General features: G+C 52.8%; 1 protein-coding gene across 1 annotated transcript in view; it reads left to right on the forward strand.

Moving 5' to 3' along the window:
* PAX5 (paired box 5) overlaps nt 1-26,193 on the forward strand; it is a 165,481-nt gene that overhangs the window by 138,850 nt on the left and 438 nt on the right. The window contains exon 7 of the mRNA XM_060013382.2: nt 19,662-19,748. Coding sequence (XP_059869365.2) covers nt 19,662-19,748 — 87 coding nt within the window. The remainder of the gene's footprint in view (nt 1-19,661; nt 19,749-26,193) is intronic.

Raw genomic sequence — 26,193 nt, forward strand, 5'->3', positions numbered from 1 at the left:
GTGAGCCTGATGGAACTTTAGGTCTCCAGGTAGCGACCTCTCAGTAGCTGCTGCTGGGCTGTTCAGCACATGTCTTGGAAAGGACTAGTCCCCCAGACACAGAATCCCAGGCTATTCTCATCCCGGGACCTGGGCACTTCCGCAATTCCCGGGATGAGACAGGATGAATGCTTGCAAACTTCATTTCTGCTGGAGGAGGAATTGCCCAGGCTCCCCCTAGTGGAGAATCGGGACACATCGCCCTCCTGCGTGTGGCGTTTCTGGTGTGGGCAGGACAAGCAGGACCGCCCCGCCACCACACCCTTCCTCAGTTTACCCGCAGTTGGTACATCCACACTCTCACAGAATCCTCACCACAAACCCGTGGGTGCCCTTGGTTATCACTTTTGTTATAGGCTCAGTGAGAGGAGGGGACTGGCCCAGGGCCATGCCGAGCCAGGACTGGAATCCAAGGTGCTCCTCTCTACCCAGCAGTCCCTATCTGGCCTCACACTATGAGTGTCCTTGGCTTTGGCCAGCTGACCACCTGCTTGCATGGCCACACAGCCTGGCCCTTCCCAGCCCCATAGCATTAAGCTCCAAATGGCCGGAGGTGCCCACTCCGTGGGTAGGTCAGTCTTTCAGTAAATATACGCAGAATCCTCCTTACTGGTCTCCCCAGTGCCACCCTTGCCCCCTTGAGTCCATTCTCACCATAGCAGCCAGAGTGAGCCTGTTACAATCTGAGTTGGGTCATGTCCCTCTTTTGCTCACTCACAGCAGAGGCCAAAGACCTTACCTGATCTTCCCCTTCCCACTTCCTTCCTTGACCTCATCTTCTACCTGCCCCCCCTCACTTTTCCCCTCCAGCCTCACAGATCTCCTCACTGATCCTCCAACACACCACCCACTCTTCTGCCTCAGGGCCTTTGCACTTGCCGTTCCTTCTTCTCAGAGTGCTCTTCCCATAGATATTCACATGGTGGCTCTCACTTCCTTTGCCTCTTTATTCGAAGGTCACCTTTTTGGTGAAGCCATCCCCAGCCACTCTATCACCTCCTTATGTTTTCTCCTTAACACACACTCTATGCTTTATTTTTTCCTATTTATTATCTGTTTGTACCGCTAGAATATAAGCTCTCCGAAGACAGGGACATGTGTTTTGTTCATGGCTGTATTCTCAGTGTCCAGAGCAGTGCCTGGTATCCAGTAGGCACTCAGCCAACATCTGCTGAATGAATAGGCAGATGAAGCATTGACCGTCTGCTGTGTGCCTGGCATCAAGGTAGACACACACCAGGTCTCCCCGGCACACCTGGGGGCTCCCCCACCTCGCCTGCATTTATCCCCTTAGGAAGCTTCTTCACTCTTCCTTCCTTGGCCCCCAAAGACATCTCCCCTCCCCTCTCCCAGGTCCCTCCCCACAAAGCTTCCTCCCAGCCAGGTCTGTGGGCGGGGCACAGAGAACACGATGAAAGTGTCAGTTGAACTTAAGAAAGAAGAGGACTCCACTGGCACAGCAAACTTCAGGGCTGAGTTTCTCACCCATGGGGAAACTGAGGCCTGGACTGGGGAAGACCCTTGCTCCAGTGAGTTTGTGGTAGAGACGAGACCTCACTGGGGCTCCTGCCTCCGGTCCAACCTTGACAGTTGTGAGAATTAGCCTGAGGGGTGTCCTGATTCAGCTCCCTCCACAGAACAAGTGCCTCATCAAACTTGCTGAGTACCTGTGGCAGGTGCCCAACCACCTGCCAGTCCACCCACACCAGCCGGCCCCTCTTAGCGGTCAGCTGTTTGAGGATAACCTTCTTAGAGGCCGGCCTTCTTAGGGGGCTGGATTCAGAGGGCTGGGGGACTAGACACAGTGTGCCTCTGAGGATGCTGGGAAACTCTTTAACGTGGGTCAGTGCTTCTCAAACTTTACTGCACACAAACCACCTAGGGATCATCTTCCAGAGCAGATTTGGTTCAGTGAAACTAGACTGGGGCCCAGGACGCTGCAGTTCTAACAAACTCCCCACTGATGCTGCTACACTCTGAGTAGCAAGTGCCTGTCCACGACTTCTCAAACTCACTGCGCGTGGAATCACCTCAGAAGTTCAGACCAATACTGACACCTGGCCCCACCCCAGAGATTCTGATTTAACTAGTTTGGGGTGTGGCCTGGCCGTCTGGATTTCCTAAAGCTCCCCAGATGATTCTAACAGGTAGCAAGGTTTGAGGACCCGGGCCTGGATCACTGTACGTTACTCCTGCCCTCTGGCGCATCTCTGCTCAGGGAGAGCCCTACAACTTAAAGAGCAAGGGATTCGTTGACCCGGTGAGGAAGGGTGAGGAGCTGGGAGGCTACATCCACTCCATCAGCCTCGGGAGAGGGCACCCCAAGGATTGAATGGCGGGCACAGCTGCTGATGGACAGGGGCGCCGACACCCTGAGCCCAGCAGTGGGGAGGGATGGAGAGCCCCGGAGCCCTTCCAGGCAGAGGAGTGACCAGGAGAGCTGAAGCAGCTGGATGGCCCCGCAGAGCCCCATCTTTGGCTCCGTGCTTGACCCTGACTCTGATAGAGAAATAACCCCCTTCCCCTCCTCAGCCCAGGCTGCCTCTCTCCCTGTATCTGTGCACTGGCCCCCAGCCACCCAGGACCTGAGTAATTGATGTGTATGCTGCCCCCTCCCGCGGACCGCGAGCTCTCTTGGTGGGCAGGGACCGTGTCTGAGTCATCTCTGCCTCCAGCCCCGGACCCTTGGCTCTGGGGGCGGGAAGGGTGTGCAGAACTGAGTGCGGTCCTTGGGGTGCACTGTGGCTCTGAGCCGCTCTGCTGCAAGTTCCCGGCACACAGCAAAGCCTGCACGTCGTGGTAGTAATTGTGGAGGTAAATCTTGGCTGGTCTCCTCGCAAACACTTGGTGAGGCATTCCATAAATCTGTCAGCAGCAACATTAAAATTTGATGGCAGGCGGCGCGGGTCGGCTCCGGCACTGCGACTTCCCAGCAAGGTATGACACCGTCACCTCCCTCTCATTAGTCAGCGGCAGGACGCTCAGGCCTCCGTGCCGAGTCAGGCGCGGCCCTGGGGGGAGGCAATTCTTCAGAGGAGGACCCCTGGCTGCTCCGAGGGACAGGCCAAGGTCTTGGCCACAGGAAAGTAACTCAGCCTTGGGCTGATGTGAGCTGAGAGAAGGCATACCAGGAGGCTCCGGGAATGTGCTGGGAGGTGAGCGGGGCTCTGAGTTGCAGGGGGCTGGGGCCATTTTTTGAGTCTGGGAGCTGGTAACAGGGGCTGGGGACTTGTTCAGCTTTATACGCGGCCTGGTGGAAACTGTCTATTCGCCCACAAAAAGACCTCGAAGAACCCTTTCAAAGGGCATGGGGTTGGACTCATCATTTCAGCAAGCAGAGGGGCGATTGAGCATGAGTCTGGGAGAAAAAGTGTTCCTTAGTGCAGAGAGATTGGAAACCAATCTTGTCTACTTCCCACCTGCCATGGTTTACTTGGGGAAACTGAGGCTAAGTGAACCTCCAAGGCGTATATCCAAGGTCGCACAGTGGTAGAGGCAGAACAAGATTGGGACCCTGACTCCTAGTTCAAGGCTTCCCCTACAGTCAAGAATTTGGAGCATTTGTTGAAATATGAGAAAATCATCTGGAAATATAATTTTCATTAAAAACAAGTCCCAGTGCATCCATTTTTTCAGCTGTCACACAGAGCGTGTGTTATGTGCCAAGACCTGGGTTAAGCATCAAATAGCCCCTCACGTCTGTAGAACACGTTTTGATTCACAGAAGACTTTGAAATGTGTTGATACAGTTTAGTCCTGTGAATGCTGCAGTGCCACACTGCAAATGACCTCAGGTTCAGAGAAGTAAAGTGACTTCTCCAAGGCCACTCAGCTGAGTAGCTGAAGGGTTTTGACAGGGACTGACCGGCTCCAAGCCCATGGTCTTCCCCTGAGCCTCAGTTATCAACACAGAATGGCAGCCATGGCTGCTCTCACTACCTGTGCAGAATATCAGTGCCCACCTTTTTACCATAATTTACAAAAGTCATAATGTGGTTCAGAGCTGTCCAAGGGTTTCAGGGTTTATCTGTCAATGTGCCTCATTGGCAGTTGCCTTGACAGAGCTGAAAGAGATAAGAGTCAGGCCTCTGTGGCCCATTCCACACCAGGACACATTGTGTCCTGCGGAACTGCCTCCTCGCCCCCAGGCTCCCTTCCATGGGAACAGTGGCAGTGCACTTTGATCTTCAGAATGCAGCCGGGGCTGGTGGGAGGTGCATACGAACAGATTTCAGTAACCCACTAAATGATGCTGCTTCAATGTCCTTCAAAGCCCAGATCACAGTCACTTCTTACAAGAAGCCTTCCTGGATACCCCAGCCAGAATAAATGATAACTTCTGCTCTGCTTCTAAGTCCTCCTCACCATTTGCTGGTGCCTAAATGCCTAGTTCTGGATCTAAGGAAGCCTCTTAGATGCAGAGTGTGCCCTGAATACGGGGCCTGTGCACCATCCCGAGTGGGGGGAAGGGGGCCTAGCAGAGAGCTCTGAATAGAGCCACTGTGAATGCTGAATTGAATGGATAAACAGAATTCTTGTGACTCTATTAGACATCCATCACAAATTTGTGAGCTGATTTTCTCTGGAATGCAATTTAGTGTCATCCCCGCAGAATTCTGTAGAACCTGGAGTCTGGACGTTTAGGCTTGGAATGGGGGCTTTTGGCCACCTCCTGGTCACTCAAAGAAAGTCTTCAGGTTTCCAGACCCAGCATCTTCTGATGGCCAAATGAGTACTCAGGAAAAAACCTGCCCAGTTTTCCAACCCAGCTTCGGCCCCCTGGAATGCAGTCTGGTCCTGGTTTCTGAGCTGTAACTATCAGTGGTTTTTGCTCTTTTGTTTTTTTTAAACTTCTTTGTTCTTTTGGAGTGAGCCAACCTTGGTGCTGTCATTATGTGGCAGTGAGGCCAAGAGAGGCCTGATGGGGGTCCTAGCCCTTCAGGATGGCACTCATCCAGTGTCCCTTTCCACCTGTGGGACCTGCACCCTGGCCCCTGCAGCAGACATAGCTCACCTCTCTTTTCGGTGTGTTTTGTTGCCTTCGTCTGTCTTTCTGTCTCATGCTTCATGCCTCTATCAAAGAGCAAGGACCAGTGTTTCACTAATGCTTTGTAGCATAATTTCACGATCTGTTTCTGTTGAAAGCACCTGGCTCAAGGAACAGCTGTCGGACACACGCAGTGCTCACTCAGCCAGCATTTATACTATGGGTGGAGCCAGGCGCTGGGGGCCAGCCGGGGCCACTGGGATCTGTCAGTCACACATGATCAGTCCTGGCTCCTGCCCTCAAGGAGGAGCCACAGACTCACCAACAGGGGAAGCAAGATAGGGTCACAACCACCCTGAGTCTGCGCAGGAAGTGCTCTGGGCCATAGCCAGGGATCCACCCAGGGCTGGGGGCTCACGGGAAAGTGAGGACAATCAATCCAGAAAGGCCTCCTGGAGGAGGTGGTATTTGAGCTGGGTTTTGACAAGGTGGGGGATCGGACATGAGGAGGGAGAGGAAGGTGGCATTTCAGATGAAGAGCAATGGGGCAGTGGGAGGTATGGCTGGGAAGCTCATTGGGACAGACCCTGCAGGGCCTTGAATGCCACTGTGAGCCTTCTGGGCATTACCTTGCAGGCTTGGTCCTCACACGTGTGTTGCCTGTGGGCACTCCCAGGTAAGGGCACACTAGAAACCAGGAACTCCCCAGTTCTGCACACATACTCACAAATCAGGTGTTGTCTTGCACCCTAGTGAGACATTACGTTGTCTTGTGCATTGTTTGCTTAAATGAGAGCATTGAGACAGAATTTTGGAATAATACCACACCAAGAGAACAGATTAAAATTGAACCAGAAGTGCTCAATGTGAGTCAGAGCATAGCCATGGGTCTCACACTGAAATACCTACGGGGCCAGGCACGTCACAGAAAGAGGGGAAATCAGCATCGGGAACAAGACAATTGTATATTGCTTGTTCTGTAGCTGATGACACATTTGCCCCTTTAAAACACTAGGCAGGGCTTCCCTGGTGGCACAGTGGTTGAGAGTCCGCCTGCCGATGCAGGGGACATGGGTTTGTGCCCCGGTCCAGGAAGATCCCACATGCTGCGGAACGGCTGGGCCTGTGAGCCATGGCCGCTGAGCCTGTGGGTCCGGAGCCTGTGCTCCGCAATGGGAGAGGCCACAACAGTGAGAGGCCCGTGTACTGCAAAAAAAAAAAAAAAAAAACAAAAACAAAAACACTAGGCAGCCAGGGAAGAAATGCACAGTGTGGCGAATAAACAAACAAAAACCAAACAACACTGAGCAGACCAGCAATATGTTTCTGTTGGCCCCGCGTGGTTCGAGGGCCCCAGTGTTGCCTCTGATGGGTGGCCAGCAGGTGGGGTCTGTGCACGTCCTGTGGTCTGTGTTGGAGGCACTGTAATGTGACTGTGGCCTTGTTTCCCCTAAGTTCCCTGAAGGGTCCCTGCATTCGGGACTTTGTAGTTGCAGACAACAGGAAGTGGGCTGCAGGCACAACAGCCTCCTCTCTACTGGGGACCAAGTCAAGGCTCAGAATGGTCACTCCACTGCCTCATGGTGGAAGAGCAGGGACTCAACCCCGGTCTTCAGCTCCGTCTCGCTGTGCCCCTGCCAGCACCACCATCTAACTGCAAAGTCCACGGCTCTCCAGAGAAGCAGAAATGAGACATTCTGCATTCTCCCCCTCACTCTCACCCTCTCCCTTGGTTTTTCTCCTCTCTCTGTTTTTCTGAAGGGCTTCATGGCTGGCCTAGCTGGTGGGAGAAGAGGTTTTTCCCAGGAACAGATCGATGCTCTGTGTGCTGGGCTGTCCGGGCTGACAGGGCTGACCTTTACCGAGTTTGCTTGGGTTTTCCTTTCTCCGTTGGGAGCCCAGGAAGGTCTTGCTCTGGAGAGAAGACAGTTGAGAAACCTTGGCCTTCAAGGGGACCAGATTGGGGGTGGGTGCAGGGAAGATAGGAAAGGGGGGATCTGAGCCATGAAAGCCCTTTGAGGTCAGTTATTTCAATCTCTCCCGTACACACCGCCTTTGCAGATGAGAAAACTGAGTCTTGGTGAGAAGAAAAGACTTGATCAAGGTCACTCAGAGAGGCTTGACGGAGCCCCAGAATCCTGCATGTGTGTGCATGTGCACATGGATATCTGTGAATACGTGTGTTATATATATTGTATGTACACACGTATATGTGTATGTATCTATCCAGTGTATATATGTGTGTATTTTATAATAACGTAGGTGGTATATTATATAAATAATATGTAATATATTTGAAAGGCTGGCTGTGCCTGTGTTGGGTGCTCTAGTCAGGATCACTCTGGCCATAGACAGTGTTGTATATGCCCAGGTACCCGCTGACCCCTGAGCCACGGTGCACCATGCAGTTCTACCAAACCACAGGGAAGGACTGTAGAAGTCTCATGGTCCTTTTCAAATCATTCCTTCTTCCTCCTCTTCCTCTGCAGAGATTTTCTCTCAAAGCCCAGTTTGAATCCTTCAGAAATAGAACTTGGCGGCGAAGTCACTTTGAAAGACTTTCTGTATGTTAATTACAGCTGGCCAAGGTCTTGAGCAGAGGTGGGAGCCCACCATCTGCAGATGGGGTCGGCCCCCAGCGCGCTCTGCAAATCCCCATCATCTGGCAGGTGTCGTTCTGGGTTAATTAAGAGCTACACTGAGCCCTTTACCTGTCACTTCTGAGAATTTTAGTGAGAGTGAGAATTTTTGACTTTCTTGCCATCTCTGAGCTTTTAGCAAAGGGGAAACTGAAAATATCTCTGATTCTGCCGACTTTCCTGGCCCTGGAATCTCCAGGACAGCTGCATTCAGTGCCTTTTCTTTTTTTTCTTTAATATATATTTATTTATTTTTGGCTGTGTTGGGTCTTCGTTTCTGTGCGAGGGCTTTCTCCAGTTGCGGCGAGCGGGGGCCACTCTTCATCGCGGTGTGCGGGCCTCTCACTGTCGCGGCCTCCCCCGTTGTGGAGCACAGGCTCCAGACACGCAGGCTCAGTTGTGGTGCACAGGCCTAGCCGCTCCGCGGCATGTGGGATCTTCCCGGACCGGGGCTGGAACCCGTCTCACCTGCATTGGCAGGCGGATTCTTAACCACTGCGCCACCAGGGAAGCCCCAGTGCCTTTTCTTGTGGCCCCCTTTAAACTTTTAATTTCAATCACTCCTTTCTAGTTACCTAGTTATTGGTTTTTACAATAGTTATTGTTATTTTACAGCCAGCTCTTCTATGTTTGAAAGATGGTGCTGTTTTGGGAAAATCCACCATTTAACCTAAATTTCTTAAGTCTCTGCTTTCTTTTTGGGCCTTTGAGGAGAGAACAGCTATTCCTCAGCTTGATTCTGTTTAGTAGCTTTGGAAGGGCTTTCCATTTGCCACTCAGGGGCCTTTCAGCAATCGGGCGGCCCTGGCACATCCCATTGGTAAGGTTTACCCTAATCCTAGCCCCGCCCTGTTGCCTTCTGATGACGTGTTTCCGGTCCAGTGATGTGCTGCCAGTTACCTCACTTCTGTCTGATGCAATCTTGATTTCCGGTTACACCAGCCACCATTCCACGCCCCCCACCCCGCCCCCCCCCACCCCACCCCCCCGCCACCGCCGTGACCATGAATGAATGAACCAGATAAGAGGGAAACATCAAAAGACGAAAATAATACACACACACTTATATTTGGTTCAGGAATTACACGGTTTATAGAGGGATCAGGGTTACAGGTTCTTAGTAAGGTATCTTGACCCAATAAAGTGAGGAAAATAACATTAGGAGTAAACTCTGCCCAATCAGTTGGGGTGTAATTATTTGTGAATCGGATCTCTGGATTCCAGCGTTTGCTGGATTCTGATTTTTGCTCCCAATCAATTTCCACTGTTACCTGACCAGTGGAATACTGACTAATAAAAGACTTAATAGGCGTTTCAGTGAAGGCCGCAGGAGGTTCTGCAGGGACTGGAGTATTTTTCTGCAGAATCATCGGAGGTGGATGTTTGCACCCAGAGCCTCCCATGTTAGGATGAGGCTGAAAATTGCCATCAGTGTCAGGAATTTTCGCCCAAATAGGGCCCTGGAGATAGATGTCTTTATCCATACATACCCGACCAGGCTGTACACCCATATATAAGGGCACTTACTTTTGTGGTTTATTGCTGGGGGTGTTTTGACTCGATGGAATTTTTCTGCCAGAAGTAGCTGCATAGATATTTGTTGTTTCAGTCTCATCTTCTTTGGTGAAATGTGGGGTAGGTGCTTTGTTGGTGGTCTGCATTATCAAGCTGTTATGTACACCACCTTCCCTGCATTGTCGTTCCAGTTGCTTATGCCATTTGGTCTGGGCCTTCAAAAGCTCTTTGCGGGCTTCCCTGGTGGCGCAGTGGTTGAGAGTCCGCCTGCCGATGTAGGGAACACGGGTTCGTGCCCCGGTCCGGGAAGATCCCACGTGCCGCGGAGCGGCTGGGCCCGTGAGCCATGGCCGCTGAGCCTGCGCGTCCGGAGCCTGTGCTCCGCAACGGGAGAGGCCACAACAGTGAGAAGCCCGCAAACCGGAAAAAAAAAAAAAAAAAAAAGAAAAAAAAAAGCTCTTTGCATTTGCCAACCAATTCTCCACTGCTTGGTCCTCTGCAGACATGTTAGGTTGATTGTTTTCTTTATTGGTTGAGAAGCCCTGTATGCATTGCCACGGGCCCAGCTCATAGTTAGTGTATTTTTGCCCATAGTTACTCTTCTTAATTTTTGTGGTTTGAATTGTGCCATCTGCTGAAGTTTGGTAGAACCCATATAGGTACTGGTCGACAAGGGGGTTGGAGAGATGAGTCACTCTTTGATTATGCACAAGGCAAGAGTGAAAAGGGAGGTCTTCAAAGGCATATTGAAAACCGAAATTATTGCCAATGCGAAGCATCTGACTGGAAAAGTATTCTAGGCAATAAAAAGCTGAGCGTGGAGTAGGGGATGTGTTCCCTCTGCTCTTCATATGCACAGTGCAGTACCAGTACTGAGGCCACATAAAAACATCACCGGGAAAAGCGGGCAAGCACCCCTCGGTGGCATTTCCAACCACGTATGGCAGCTGGTATGTGTCATCTGCAAAAATCTAGATGGTTGACGTTAGGTTATTGGCAATTGTCTTTGTGCCTGCTGCCTCCATGACCTCCTTAACTTGTATGTTGAAAATTTTGATTCTACGAGCCTTTGGTCGGATGCCCCAGTAGTTGTTGATGAGTCGCTGACAGTCTTGGGGACTCCAGTGGCACTGGAATCTGTTGAAGTCGAGGTAGGCCCAGGGGTGCTGTAACCCAAGTAGGCGGACATGTCAGAGGCATGGCCTTTAATCTGCTTGTAGAGATTGTCATAGAAGGGGAACACCCAAGTTCTCGTGGAACGAGTGGTGACGAGATTCCCTTGTCATTGAGAATCACATGCCAATTTCCTGAGGACTCTCCAATGCCTCTGTTGCCGCCGCCTGCATCTGAAACTTCTGCGTCTTGCGTAGCCATCTCCAAATTACTGCTTCCTGCGCTTCTCACGGTAGCCACTCCAGAGGATCCGCGGGGGGCCAAAGAGGTACATTCTCCTCCTCGTCCTCCCGCGGGGAGACTGGGCTCTCCAGGGCTGGTGTCTGCGGCTGCGGGGGTGGGGTGGGGCATGTCTGTGAGGCCCATAGGTGTCAGCAGGTGCTTCTTGGCCTGGAAGACACCTCGGGTAAGGTTTCCACCAAAGGAGGTATCTCCTGGGAAAGAGTCTATCAGCTCTTGGTCTGCTGAATTAAAAGTGAGATAAGGGTTCTTTCCCTCCTCGATTATTTTGTCGTAGGTCATGGACTCGCATGGCTGCATCCACCTTGTTGACCTGACGGCCCTTAGCAAGGCTGTTAATAGGGCCAAGGTACTTATAGCCAGGGAGAACAAGACTCATTGCAGAGTGTTTAGGTCATCCTCCAGATCCAGACAAAGCTGGAAGCCACGGCTGCTGTTGGTTTGTTTTAGGGACAGCGCATCCAGGTTTTGAGTTGCACCAAGTAGCCACTGCCCGGATAACATTCATAACAGTCAAAACCGTGATGAGCCACGCAGGTGCGATATTCCCGCGTATGCTTATTAGATTGATCCAAAACCACCAGCTTCGCCAACCCCTTACGTTCCTCGCACGACAGGACAACAGCTCTGTCACGGCTAAACTTGCGCTCTGGACACCTCACCTTTATTTCAGCCAGACCAGTGGTGTCAAGGCACTGTGAACAGGTCAAGAGACTCCTCTTGTGTGTTTTCCCTTGCCTCCTGGGGGGCCCCTATATCCCTGTGTCAGCTGCTGATTCAGCAGATGCGGCAGGGGACGAGGGAGGAGCTGGGGGAACTTCGGCACTTTCCAGCTGACATGGGGAACTTTGAGCTGCTCACCAAGGCAATGGAAATTCCCTCGCTACTGAAACTACAACTGGTCTATTCATAGCACTCTCAGGTAAGTGGGGTTTGTTAGCGCCTGTAGGAACCTCGAACACCAGTTCAACCGGTATAGCATTGCCATGGCCCCACTGGAAAAATTCTCTTATCTCCCATTTACTTATTTCCCCAAATCATGCCTGAGTTTTACTGTGAACCTAAAAAGGAACATTCTTTCCTCCAAAGGTTCCTTATGTTCCAGGGTAGTGCTGTTCCCATCAACCACAGTACCCGTATATATATTACTGGTAATAAGTACAGGCGTTGGTTCAATTTGCACAGAACCTTTACATTTTTGATCAACCCCGCATGGCCGACCCACCCAAAATGGCTTTAGCAGACTCTACAATTTTACTGGTCATCTTTCCTTCCTCCCACCAAATCACCATCTTATCTACCCAGTCATTGAAAGGGAAGTTCCCATTAGTCCAGTTTCCACAGCCATAAAATGGCACAGCACGGGCAATGGCCTCCACGATGCTTGTCTTGCTGGTGGTCACAGGTCTGTAGAACCAGATGGCGGTTGCACTTGTTGAACTCCCGCCGGGCCCAGCGAACTAGGATGTTCGCTGCCAAGACGGGGTCGTACCAATTCACCTGGAAAAGTTGAAACACCTTGTTCCTTGTGATGTCCCCGACTGGAAGCTTGCCTAGCAGGTAGCCTTCGGCCGACTTTGTCAGGAGCATTTCGGCTCGCGCGTTCTCCAGTGCTGCTCTGTTGAGCTCGGTTGAAAGCTGCTGCGAAAGGATTCTTTGTCTTCCAGCAGCCATTGTCTCTCAGAAGTTATTCCGTTTTCGACTAGCCAGTCCACACCCTCGCTGTCTTTGTGAGTGGTCCTGTTAAGAATAACAGGTACCGGGCTTCCCTGGTGGCGCAGTGGTTGAGAGTCCGCCTGCCGATGCAGGGGACACGGGTTCGTGCCCCGGTCCGGGAGGATCCCACATGCCGTGGAGCGGCTGGGCCTGTGAGCCATGGCCGCTGAGCCTGCACGTCTGGAGCCTGTGCTCCGCAACGGGAGAGGCCGCGGCAGTGGGAGGCCCGTGTACCGCAAAAAAAAAGAATAACCGGTACCTTGTTACTAGGGCCACAGGGCTCTGGCTGCAGATCTTTCTTCCACTGAGCGATCAAAGCTGGGCGGCTCTCCGTATGGAGGGTGGCTGGAGAAAAGGCTGGAATGTTAGTCCATGCCCAGTGAGCCTCCGGATGCTGCTTAGTGAGGAGATAAAAGACAGTATAGCTGGCATCAACAGATTTAGTCAGCCTGCCTTGTTTTGTTTCAGTCAGTTACCCAGTCCTCAGTGTTCGGGGTTATACCCTCCAAGTCATCACGCTTGATAACTTCCTTAATGTGCTTGATACGTCAGCCAAGCACAAAGGACTTAACTGTCCCCTGCTCTAACAGACAATGCAGATGAAAGTACTCACTGCCCTCTTCTAGTTAACAGAAGGAGAGATGTCAGGGCTAATCTTAGAGCTCCGTGTTCATGGGGAATGACTTGGTCAAAATCCCCAGATAACTGGGTTCTCATGGTCAAAAGGCCCCCTTCTCCGGCAAAAGAGAACTTTCCTTCTCTGGGGTGAAGATAATGTTCTATATCTTCATAGAGGTTTCCGCTACACAGGTGTATACATTTGTCAAAACGCAGCAATAGTACATTTAAGATCTGTGCATTTCATTATGTGTACACTTTACATCAAAAGAAAAAACTTTTAAACAAATAATGAATTTCAGTTAATGATACGCAGGCTGAAATACTCAGGGGAAAATGTATTGATGTTTCCAGTTTACTTGGAAATACATAAAAGATAAGATGAATGAAAGGCTGGAGGGAGAGAGAGATGATAAGCAAGTGTAAGAAAATATTGATGGTGGAATTAGGTAGTGGGTACACAGTGTTCACTGTAAAATTCTTTCAACTTTGCTGTGTGTTTGAAAATTCTCAGACATACCAGAGGTGGGGAGGGTGGTGAGGGGAGGATTTTCTGTCCCCTGCTGGCCCAGCCCAGTGATGTCTTCCTTGGGATGGTGGAAACCCGGGGACTTGGAAATAGGCTGGTGTTCTGGTCCTGCCCTGGGCCTGCCTGGTTTGTGGCTTGGGGGAGGGGAGGTTGAAGGAATTTATCTCTCAAGTTTGTCCAGTTCAAATAATCTGGAACTATGAGTCTCAGCAGAGGTTGGTGAGGTTTAATCTAAGATAAGTTTGTGGTGGGGGGAACGGGCATATCTTACTTCCCATTAATTCTGGGAAGAAGTGAGTTGCTTGGAGTTGGGTAGGAATGAGGGGAGTGATCGCTAGTCCCTCGGATACCTAATGAGAAGCCAAGTCCCTCGGCCCCGAGCCCCCGAGTTCTCTGCTCTAAAATCTTGGATGGGGTTATCATGAGATGGAGTGCCACGCCCTCTAGATGCTTCCTAACTGCACTCAGACGGGGTGTTAGAGGGGGAATGGTTAACTTCCGCGCGCTCACGCCTGTGGCTCAGGCTTCCTGACATCACGGAGTTCTCGGGCCCTGTGATCCACACTGTTCTTGGACCACAGTCTTTCACCTCAACCCCACTGGCTGCCCAAACGTGGCACGCAGCTGCTTCCTTCGATTTCCACGTGGGGAGAAAACACCAGCCCAGTTGTATTGGCATTTGAGTGTGTAGCAGGCTTTACGTCCCAATGTGGGTGACTTAAAACGGGAATTAGACGCCCACTTCTTGAATGTTGTTCGCTCCTCCCACCCGACGGGGCACGGACGTCTCCTCTTGTCTCCCGCTTTCTCCTTCTTGATAGCAGAACCTCCCTCGGTTCAGGTCGTTCAGTCCTCCACGCACCACACGTGAGCTGTCACCATCCCCACCCCTGAACCCAGCTCTGGGCCTCCTTTTGCGTATCCAAGAACTCAGCAGTAAAAATAAATAAAGCTCTAAAATTCCTTTTAGGGACTGATTCAGTCTTCCCTCACTCCTCAGCTTCCCCAGTCTCCTTGGCACAGGAGCAGGTAGTTTTGTTCTTCCAATAATATTATCTTGTTTACCTGTCACCAATCCTATGATGTAGGTGTTTTATTAGGCCCATATTCAAGATGACAAGACTCTGCCCAGAGAGGTTCCATTACTTTCCCAAGGCCACACAGCCAATAAGTGGCAGGCTGACTACAGACCATGGGGGCAGGCTCCCTCTCAGCACTGCCACGGGAAGCCCACACCCACCCTGTGGGCAGGCTCCTCCCTGCCCCCTCCCCACTTTCTGGTGGCCCAGCACAGTGCGGAGGCCTAGCTCACGGTGCCAGTTCCAGGCCTGGTCTCAGAAGGTCCAGTCTTGCTTTCTCCTCAGGACTGCTCGCTCCTGGGGGACTGAAGATGGAGAAGATCATGACCCATGTTTCGTTGTTGAGAGTTCTTGGGGCTTCTGTCGGAGCACCTCCAGACACGGTCTCTGAGGAGGGTCCATGTGCTGTGTGCTTCCCAAATGGAGGTCTCACTGCCTACTGGGCATGAGCTGCTGGGCATGAGCTGGCACCGCAGTCAGGCCTCACGGAAGATTTTCTTTTAATGCATAGAGAAAAGGTTTCCCGGTTTAAAGGGTTGGCATTTTTGAGAGATGCCCAAAGCACGGATCAGTTAGTGGAATGAGGCAAGTGTCCCGTGGTGTCCTTGGTGCTGGGCAATCATAAGAGAAGCGTCTGTTGTGCAAGCTCTGTCTTGGGCCCTCGGGCCTCACCTCTGGGTGCCCCAACGATGATCCAGAAGTGGGGCTTTCATATGATGCCTGAGAATCTCATTCCTGTGCTGGAGGAGCATTGCTTCGTGCCTGTGGATGTTGCAGCTGTGTTGTCCCTCGGGCTCCCGTTCCCTCTCGCTTGGATTGTGACCACAGCCTCCCAGCTGGTCTCCCTGACCACGGGCTCACCTCCTGCAGCCCGTCCTCCAGGTCCTGGTCCTCCTGAGTCTGAAGGCTTCCCGGGTCCCAGCCCTGAAGGGAGAAATGCATAACGGTTCTGCTCCTCCCCACTCTGCTCCATAGCTTGCCTCTGCTGGGGCCTCATGAAGACCTGGCTGTGCGGGGGTCACACTCTGTCCATCCCACCCCAGACTTTTGCTTGTGCCCGGAATGCCCTGTCTGCCTCTGCATATCAAACTCCTACCCATCCTGGCTCATATGCTCCCCTCCACCCAGAAGGCATCCCCAGTGCTTTCCCCAGACCTTGTCTTGGCTGGACCAGGCTCTCTTTTCTAAGCTGCGGTCCTAAGATTTGAAGGAAAGAAGGTGAATGTGCCTCAGGTGTCGTGATGATGGCGAATTCAAGCAGGGGAGACACAGCAGGAGATTGGAGCCTCCAGACCCAAAGAAACCCATCATCAGGTGGGGGCCCACAGAGCCTCAAGGAGAGGCCTCCCTCCCTGCTGGGAGCACTGTGGCCCCTGAGAAGTGAAATTCAGGCTCCGCAGATAGGAATGGCCTTTAGACATCACTTGGTCTGATCTGCCCATTTACAAATGGAAGACAGAGGCCCAGGGTGGGAAGGCAGTGTCACATGGGCAGAGGGCCCTGGGCTGGGAGACAGGAGGCTGGACTTGGAGTTGCCTCCTGGCCTGGGCAAGTCCCCCCACACCTTCCTGAGCCTCCATTTCCTCACATGTAAAATGCAGACAGTTGCACCCATCTCGTGAGCTTCACAGGACTGTCAGGAGGGTTAAATGAGATTCTAGATGCCAAGGAGGCCTTGGTGACCGATGTCAGGTCATTGTCATGTGACTGACATTTGCTGAGCAGTCACTGCGTGCCAGACACTGTGTATCATTCATTCAGTCTTTACAGTGACCACGTGCAGTGGGATCTATTAATTGTCCTGACTCTACTGAGGAGGAAACAGGCGCAGAGAGGTTGAGTAACCTGCTGATGGTCACAGAGCTAGGAAGAGGCAGACGCAGGATTTGGACCCAGGCAGTCTGGCTCCAGAGCCCTTGCTCTGAAGCGTTCAGTGGCAGCATGTGGGCTTGAATCTGGGTGGTCTGCTGCTTCCCAGCCATCTTTGTGGCCGAGCTAGTCCGGGTCCACAGACAGGCAGCTTTCTTGGCAATTGAGGACCTGGTCTCCCCACAGCTCATGGGTGAGGACTCCCTAAACCCAGCCAGCTGCCTGTGTGGCACTTCAGATAATGACACCATCTTGGAGTCCCCAGCATGTGGCTGGACCAGCCCTGAGGTCTGCCTCATGCCCCAGAGACCGTCAAGCTCCCCTTACCCAGAGGGCACACTCTCACAGGGCATTTCATAGGACAGGGGCCCCGCCGAAGGTACCACCATGCCAGTGCTCTAAACACAGCAGGCAGGGTGGGTCCCTGGGGGTTCATTTCTTCCACCAGGAACAGGATGGCGTGGTGGATGGAACCTGGGCAATGGATCGGATAAACTGGTTTGAATCCTGGCACACAGCAGGTGCACAATACACCCCTGGCTATCAGTACTAATAATGGAAGCAGTGAAAGCCGTCATCTGTGAACGAATGGGAGGAGTTCCCATTCTTTCATTCATTTAACAAATAGTTTTCAGGGCCTGCTAAACATTGAGATAGAGGCATGAACTCCCTGCCCCCATGGAGCTTACATCCTAGTGGAGGAAGCAGAATTAACAAGAAAGATAAGCACAATAAGTTAGATATGTTAGATTGTGATCAGCTCAATGGAGAAAAGTTAAGCAGGGAAAGTGGAAGGAGTTTCCATTGGAAATGCAATGGTTCAGAGGTGACATTGGAGCAAAGCCTGGAAGGAGGTGAGGGAGAGAGCCATGTGGACAAGAGCGTCGTGTTACAGGTAGAGGCAGCGAGCTACCAGCGGTTCATGGAGCAACGACTGTCTGCTGTGGACGGGGTGTTACACTGGGGGTGGGTGGCATGTGGGTGCTGAGAGGAATCAGACACTGACCTGCAGACAGACGCTTCCATGTCACAGGAGAGTCCCGTGCAGGTCAGGGCAAATCTGGCGCTGTGGGGCACAGCGGGAGACAGGGTGTGCCCCAGGAGGGGCAGGAGAGGGGCTTCCCAGAGGAAGAGGTATCTGAGTGGGATTCTAGAAAGTCAGGCAGGTGGGGACAGGGTCGAGGATGGTGGGCAACACTGACAGGTATATCCTCTCGAGGAGTTGGAGCTGTTTATGGCCCTTTGCCAATTTGGCAAAGGGTTGGCAGAGTTGAGGGGAGGGTGTGGGATGGACAACAAGGATACAATTAATTAATTAACTCCAGCTGAACAGGCCCGAGACTTGCACTTTTGGGGGCTGGAGATCAAGGCTTCCTGAAAGAGGTGGCCTTGGAGCTGGGCCTGGCAGACAGGCGCGATGCTGCTAGATGGAGATGCAGAGACGGCCTTTGCTGGTGTAGTCCAATGCTCCGGGCCAGGCGCAGTGCTGTCAGGAAGCGCCTCTGATGGGGCAGCTCTGTGGGTGTCCAGAACCCTGGGGAGAGGGTGGCTGTCCCCCTTCTTCAGGCGGCTTGTGGCTCTGCTCCCCCACCCGACCCCCCAGGAGGAGGAGGAGGTGCCGTGGCGCTGATAGAAATGCAGAGGCTGGGCTGCTGTGGCCCAGCACTGTCACCATGCTCTCCCTTGCACGCTGGAACCTGACACCCTGACCACTGAGGCATAAAAAACAGAGAATTGGAAGGCTCAGCCTGTCAGGCTGGGAGTGGCCCCCAGAGAGGCCAGAGGAGGAATGCATGTGTGCGTGTGCGCGCGTGCGTGTGTGTGTGTGTGTGTGCGCGTGCGCGTGTGCACGCGCATGCCTTGTCTGCAGTTGCCTGTGGAAGTGGGGAGGAGGCTGGCTGGGCCCGGGGGGTGGGAGCGGCGGGCCCTCGGGCCTGCTTTATTGTTCTTGCTGTACCTGGTGGAGCCCTGGGGCCCCTACACTTGGGCCGAGGCCCCCAGAGAGAAAGCAGTGCTCCAGGTCCTGACTTCTGGCTGGCTGTCCTTCTAGAGGCTCCTGCCCTTCGGCCCTTTGGCATCCCTAACAAGAATCCATGGAAGCATGGATGGTGCAAGGGTGGTCTCATGGGGCTGTGTGACTCCTGTCACCACTGCCAGGGTGGGGCCCACATGCTCTGTAACCAGTAGCCTAAAAAGCCACTCAACAGCCAGCTACCTATACAACTGCTGCCAGGCACTGGGGCTGCCACACCCCAGGAGCTGCAGCCACAGGGAGGAGACAGGAGGGGCCTGTCCTGCTACAGAGCCAGGGCAGCAAGGTTTGAGGGCAGGGATTTTGAGCTCCTCTCCTGACACTGGCTAGTGGTAAAGAGGCTCTCCTGTGGCTGGAAGTGAGGGCACAAGGAAGTGCCAGACGCAAGCGTCATGGCTCCACGAACAGCTGGGCAAGAGTGAGCCATCCTCAGTTACGGCTCTGCCCGCCCACACCCACTGCTCTCTCCACCTGGCGCAGCTTGCAGCTCTCGGTCCTTTCCCCACGCCCAGGAGGCCCCCCCAGTCGCTCTTCCGTGCTCCCCCAGCCCTTCAGCTTGTCCCTTCATCTCAGCAAAGTGCCGGGGGCCTGAGTTTGTCTCCTCTTCCCCATTGGACTGAGGCCTGGGGAGCAGTCCTCTCTGGATTCACGGCACAGAGGTCTAGACTAGAGTTGGGGTCATCTTTGGCTTCCCAGTCCAGAGCCACTCAGGAAACACATGGAAGTGGCACTGCACCCACACTGGGGTCCTGGAGTGGCCTCTGTCAGCGCTGAGAACCAAGTCCCAAGCCCCAGACTGCTTGGTTCTCAGCAGTTGTATAGGTAGCTGGCTGTTGAGTGGCTTTTTAGGCTACTGCTGAGAACCAAGCAGTCTGGGCCTTTGGACTTGGGTTGGGTGAATCCAGGCTGTTTTGTGAGAGACCCTGGGCATCAGTCTTCCCATCTGTAAAATGGGTCAATAACCCCAGGGAACACCTGGCACATGGTAATCCAATGGTACACATGTGAGAGGTTGGTATTCAATCCCACTAATAAGAAAAAGGTTATAGGGGAAAATGTAGACCATGCCAATGACAGCTGTCCACTTGATAAGGGGGTGGACCGGACTTGCCTTTCTTGGTTACACAAAGTACCCGCAGTTTATGAAAGAGACAAATACCATTGGCATTTTCCGAACCTGACTTGACATTTGGTTCCTGTTTCTCTCTCCACCCACCACATGCAGGGAGTGAGTTTTCCGGGAGCCCCTACAGCCACCCTCAGTACCCCTCGTACAACGACTCCTGGAGGTTCCCCAACCCAGGCCTGCTCGGTGAGTACTGGCGGAGGCCCTGCGGGGCCCCTGGGCCATCAACTGCCCCATTGGGCTCCCTCATTGGGCGAGGGTCCCTCAATATCCTCAGGTCCGGTCACTGAGGTGGGGTGGGTAGCTCTCCCCAGATGCTTGCAACGTGGGAGTTGTGATGGGGCTTCAGGACAGTAAACACCACTCCAGCCCTGCTTATGCCCTCAGTGCTCCCCCCGATGTTTTAGTGGATAAGGGAAAATGGCACAGAGGGGGAACAGATTTAAAAAGGCCATTGAGGGAGAAGGAGAAAGGTAGGAAAAGTGCCTGCCCAAGAGTAACATATTTCTTAAGAATCATTGAATATTTTGGTGAGAAATCTCTAAACAAGAGCAGCCAGGAGACCAACTTGGATTGATTGGTAGTGGCTATCTGTCTTGGTAAGGACTCTGAGGCATGGATATTGATTAGTGATGTCTGCCATGGACACCACTAGAGCCAGCTCCATTAGAAATGGGTTGCCCTGTGGCTGAAGGCCTGCCAAGTCATGCCGTTCCGAGCTCAGCTGGTGCCCAGACTCTGCCCAGGCCTCAGACTGCAGATGGTCCATGGCTGCGGCCAGCCTGATCTGTGTACATCATCAAAGATATTTGGGCCACCCCAAAGACCAAGCAGGGCTAACTCAGCCCTCAAAAGGCCAAGGAGAGCCCTTTGTTTTGTTGCAATGAACTTACATGAGACCAGCTGGTGAGTGCCAGCTGGAGCTGAAGATTCTGGAGCATGAAGCAGGGGCTCAGTGCTCACAGATGTCACACACCCTGGGGGCAGAGCCAGTGAATCAGCCTGTAGGCAGCAACACCGATCTCTCCCCAGCAGTCAGCTGAGGAATTTCCACTAAGGTCAGGCATGGAAGGGCCTCTGAGACCATCCAGGTTTATCTGTACAGCTTAATAAGGCCTGCTTAATTAAGAACCTGTTACTTCCCTGGATCCTGAATTATTTCAGGACTGAGAAACATAGACTTTATCAAAAAAGCAAGAACCTGGTGTCTTCAAACTCAAGTTGCTAGGCATGGGTCTGTGAAGGAGGCCATGAAGTCACAGCCTTGGCCCCTTCCCCAACCTGCTTTGGTGATTAGGACAGACAATGACGTAGACACCATCCCTTCCTGGCTGCAATCCTCCCATGAGTTTGAGCCTTGGGCCGCCCAAAGCATTTTGGTGTAGCTTGCAGAACTTCAGGTGAAATAAGGAACAATGCCAACTAGCACTCCAGGCCCTGTGCCTGAATATTTCATTTTATAGCAGACTGGGTTCTTGCCATCTGTGGACTCCTGGAGGGGCTGAATCTGGGGACTGATTGCTCAGACTTCTTTTTTGGTTTTGGTAAAAATTACTTCTAAGTATGAGGTAAGGTCTCCACTTACTTAATGCTTTTCCTTAAACAACCCCCCTGAGAGGCCCTGGGTTCTGAGTTGGCCCAGTTGTCAGTTTCAGGAGGCAAACGCTGACCCTGAACCGAGTCTTTCAGCAGGGGTTGGGGTGGAGGGATGGGTCAGGAGGCCTGAGCCTGGGAGCCACTCCCTGCAAATCAGCCTCATAGAGAGCCCTGGTCCCAGCGCTGCTGTGAGACCCACAGGGGATGTGGCACAAAGGAAGCCTGGGCCAGGCTGCAGGAGGGGTTCCTTGTGATGGGGATATGACCCCAAGGAAGCCATGTTGACCTAGGGCCTCCACATATGGTCGTGTACTGCCCAAGGGGACAAGTGGGGGCTGAAATCGAGCCCATGCATGGCACAAAGCCCCAAGCCCTGGCACAGAAGTATGGCTGCTTTTTCTAATTTTTATGAGGTATCTGATAGGCTGATTTGCCTGGGAGTTCAAGAATCAGAGAAGTGAGGAGGGAGCTGCTCAGGCAAGCATAGCAAAGGGATGGAGTAGGAGGTAGGGCCACAGGTGGGGGACCTTGAATGCCACACTAAGAAGTCTGCACCTGATTGTGTGGGCAGCTAGGACCCCAAGGGGATGTCAAGGGGAAGGTGGGACTAGACCACATCCGAGGCCTTTGCCGCTCAGGCTGGAGTGAAATCCAGTTCATATCCCCAATTATATGCATGGACTATGTGTCTGGTGTGGAAAAGTTGTGGACAATGTCCCAGGGAGCTCACAGGCGGGGGGTGAGAGAGCCTCAGGCAAGTGTATCTGTGCTGGGATGTGCTCAGTGACTTGAGGGGGTCCAGAACCAGTGTGGAGAAGAGGAAAAAGAATCAAAACTCTGTTCATCTAAATGAGCACTTGCTAATTATACAGGCACTGGGAAAAACCCCTCATGTGGGTTACCTCATTTTATCCTTTTAACAGTCCTAGGGGGCACAAGGTATCAATATTATCTTTACAGATGAAGAGTGAGGCTCAGAAAGGTTAATTAACATACTTGAGGTCACACAGCATGCAGGCAGCAGAATGAGAACTCAAACTCCCATCACCCTGACTCTAGAGCCTGTATTCATAATCAGTGTGTGATGTGGTACTCTTACTCTTCCTGACCAATTCAGTCTGAACAGTACTACAGCCAGGAAAAGAGGCTCATTTCTCCATAGTAACAAGCCTGGGAATCCCAAATACTCAGACCTTGTATGCCATGAGAACAGCGCTGATCTATTTTTGAAAGCCAGGTTATTGTATTTATCTGTCAGGCTTTCAGTTGCAAACAACAGATTCCACTCTGGCTGGTTTAAGCAGAAAGTTAATTTATTAAGGAATATTGGGGGCTCCCAGAATCTCCAGGAGGACCAAAGAGACAGGCATGGGACACACAGCCAGGAACAACTCCAGGGCTGCTCTAGCGTATACGCCTCCACTGTTGGTACCCGCAAGCAGCCCGCTCTGTGCTACTGCTTCAGCTGGGGTGCTTGAGAGCTCTGCCCTGCCTCTGTACCCACCTCCAGCAGGTAGAGTCTGTCAGCCCACTTCCTCAAGCTGCTCCCCTCCCAAATGAGGTCAAACTCAAGAGATTCTAATTGGCAGGACCGAGGTGACGCCCCTGTGCTCTAGCAGCAAAGGCAACTGGGAGAATGAGTTCTGACTTCTAACTCAAAGAGGCAGGCCTCATACCACAGAAAACTCTGCAAACGCAAGAAAAGTTTAAACAATGTTGGGCTGTTACAAACATGAGCAATGGCCCCTGCTCTGCCCAAGTCTGTAACCTGGGGAATCACGGTCAGGTCATCAACCAATCTGGGCCTCAGTTGCCTCAGGTGTAAAATGAGGATAGTGGCCACTGGCAGCTTCATTCAAGCGGGAGCTGAACACGATGCTCTCTTGAGGCCCGGAATGCAGTGATCCCACTTTCCTGAAGATGAGTGAGATGCCAGGCTTGCTCTGCCAGTCTTGCAAATAAGTTTCAGGCCCGCTCCCATCTACCAGCCTGCCCTTTCCCCAATGTCTTCAGGGCTTTAGCTGAAAGAATCCCACTGGGCTGGAGAAGCAGAGTATTTTTGCTACTTGGGGAGGGTGCCAGTGGGGAAACCTGCTCTGAGGTGCCTCTGTGCTCTGCTAGATCAGTGGGAGCTGTGGAAACAGGTGGGACCCTCACACACCCTGCCCACACCTGGATGAGCAATGCCACCTAGCAAAGCTGCAGGAGAGCCTCCCTTCCCGCCGAGCCTCCTCCCCAGGAGCTGCCTGCGGTCTGCCCACGCCCAGCCCAGCCAGGGTGGCCGGGATCCAGCATCCCACTGGGGCCCCGGGCAGGCGGGGTGGCAGGCTGGCGGCAGGAAGAAAGGCCGCTGCGGTCAATTAGGATTAGAACCGGAGCGCCTGTGGCCACTGTAAAGGGATTAGAGAACGAGTAGGAGCCCGGAATGACTGTGTCAAGAAGTAAATTGATGATAATGTGAATTAAAGAGGAAAAATGACAGAAGAAAGGACAAGTTTATTCTAGTTGGAGGTCTAATGGGCACCAGGAAGACAGAGCGCTTTGTGAGGTGATGTTTTCATTTCTCACGGTAAATGCAAGCGTTTTTGATTTTTGCCATGGAGCCCTCGCACTGGGGTCACTGGACAGCCTGGCCATGAGATTAGGCTTTGAGAGGGAAGCGAGTCAGAGCCCAGGGTGAGAGCTGGCCCCTGGGAAACTCTGAGGCCTGAGCCAGGATTTCCTGTCCCTCATTTGCGGGGGCAGCCCCTGTGGTTTTCCTGCTCCTGTGCCATGCTCGGGCCCATGGGGCTGGCCCTCACATCACACACACACACACACACACACACACACACCCCTCTCACCTGGGATGCTGGGTTGGCACCGCAGATACTCTGTGGGTGACTGCTCCCCTCCCTCAGGAGAGAGAGCAGAGGAGGCTGCCAGGTGTCTGAGTCAGGGCTCCAACCAGGGAGGTGACAGAAGGCAGCAGAAAAATCCATCTCTGGGAATACTTCAGCACGGCACTGGTGTCCATACCTTCCGGAACAGCACAGCAAGGCACTGCCTGCGCCCCCATCGTCACTGCTGCTTGAGCCATTGCTGCCTTCCTGGGGGCTGGGGAGGGAGAATTTTACCCACTAAATGGGGCTGGGATTGGAGGGGCGGTGGCACATGCTAACCCTGCCCTCTTGATTACCTCCTAGCAGCGTGACCCTGGGCAAGCTACTTATTCTCTCTGTGCATCAGTTTCCTCATCTGCTAAATGGGGGCAATACTAGTGCCTACCTGATAGAATTGTTGTGGAAATTAAAAGAGTTAAAGCATATAAAGGGCTTAGAAAAGTGTCCATTTCCAGAGCACCTTCACATCCTTACTTCATGGTGCCCTCGTATAGCCCCACTGTGACCCCCCTTTTAGAGATGAGAAAACTGAGGCTCAGGGGAGTGAAGCCACTTGTCCAGGTTCACTCAGCCAGGAGTGACAGCCTGACTGGCAATCTTCAGGCCTTGGTGCCCAGTTACGGCATCTGGGAGAACTGCCGGGATTGGTTTGGATTTGGGTGAGATTTCAGAATAAGTATGAGGCACCTCCCCTGGGGAATTAAGACGCTTACTATTCCTGCCCCAGCAGACACGTGGTCTACAGTGGCTGACAGGACCCCAGCTGCTATCCACTTGGATAAACACGGCCCTCCGACATAGCTGTACAGGCTGTGAACTGTGTCATGGAAGAAAGAGTCCTGAACTAGGGGCCGACAACCAGAATTCCACACCAGGCTCTGGCCCTGAGAGGCTCTGTGGCTTTGGGCACATGAGTGGTTGAGCCTCAGTTCTACTACCCTCAGCCCCACCCGTAAAAGGAAGAGACAGCCTAGTGTCTCTAACTTCTGTGGTTCTGAGAATCTGCTCATCCCCTTGAGCCCCCCAGACCCTTTTGTCCCTGGAGAGGAGTTTGAACACAGAGCAGGGCTCCTGCAGGCCTCATCCAAAGCAGGCAGTTAAAGAGAGCAGCCCCGAGACAGTGGGAAGAACCCAGCATCAGTAAAAAATGCCCCACGCTGGCTTTGTCTGGAGGTCACAGGAAGCAGGGCTGCCCCCTGCCCTTCGCCCACGTACTCACATATCCAAATCTTCATGTCCTCCAAGTTCAACCCAACCCGCTTCCTCCAGGAAGCCTGACCCTGCCAGAATAATCTTGCATTCCCAGAGCTCTTTTCTCAGAGCTCTGACCCCCTTCTTGACTCTGAACACTGGCCTGCATTTGTTCATTACTGCCCAGCGCTGCACCCAATAGGGTTGGAAAATAAATGAATGAATGGGCAGGGTCTTTACTATTGTTGGTTCACTCAGTGCTGTTGCTCATTTTCTCAGCAAACCTAGCCGGGCACGTGCCATGTGCCAGGCTCCAGGCTGGGGGCTGGCGATAGACACCGAGCAGAGCAGAACCCAGCCCCTGCCTGTGTGGGGCTCTCCGTGCAGGCGAGGGGGAAGAAGCACAGAAAGAGATGATCAGAGCGCGTGGTCCAGCCTGCAGCACGGTGTGGGCTCAGGACAGGGGGCACCCCAGAGGAGGAGACAGGGGCTCTCGGACTTGAAGGAGGCGGCACTATTCAGCAGACAGGAAAGGGGGTGAAGGTGCAGCCAACGTGCTCCAGGCAGGAGGCAGAGCGTGGAAAAGGCGCGGAGGCGTGCGAGTGGATATAATGGGCTAGCTCTACCTGCCCCGTAGGATTCAATCAGACAACGTGTGTAAAGGGGCAGGAGGTGCTCAGCCTGTGGTAGCTGCCATTAGGCCTCTGGTATACTTGAGATGGCTGCAGAGTGTGATTTTGCAGGAGCGGGGTGCCTGGGAGTGAGCCGGAGGGGTGGTGGTCCTAGAGGGAAATCCAGAGGTCGGCAGGGCTAGGTCACAAAGCTTCCACAGGCCAGACTACGAAGTGATGACTTTTCATCATCTTGCTCAGAAACTGGCAAACTTTTTCTGTAAAGCGTCTGATAGTACATATTTTAGGCTTTGCAGGCCATGTGGTCGCTATTGTAGTACTCAGCTCTGC

The sequence above is a fragment of the Delphinus delphis genome, chromosome 6 (genome assembly GCF_949987515.2).
Source record: "Delphinus delphis chromosome 6, mDelDel1.2, whole genome shotgun sequence".
Lineage (NCBI taxonomy): Eukaryota > Metazoa > Chordata > Mammalia > Artiodactyla > Delphinidae > Delphinus > Delphinus delphis.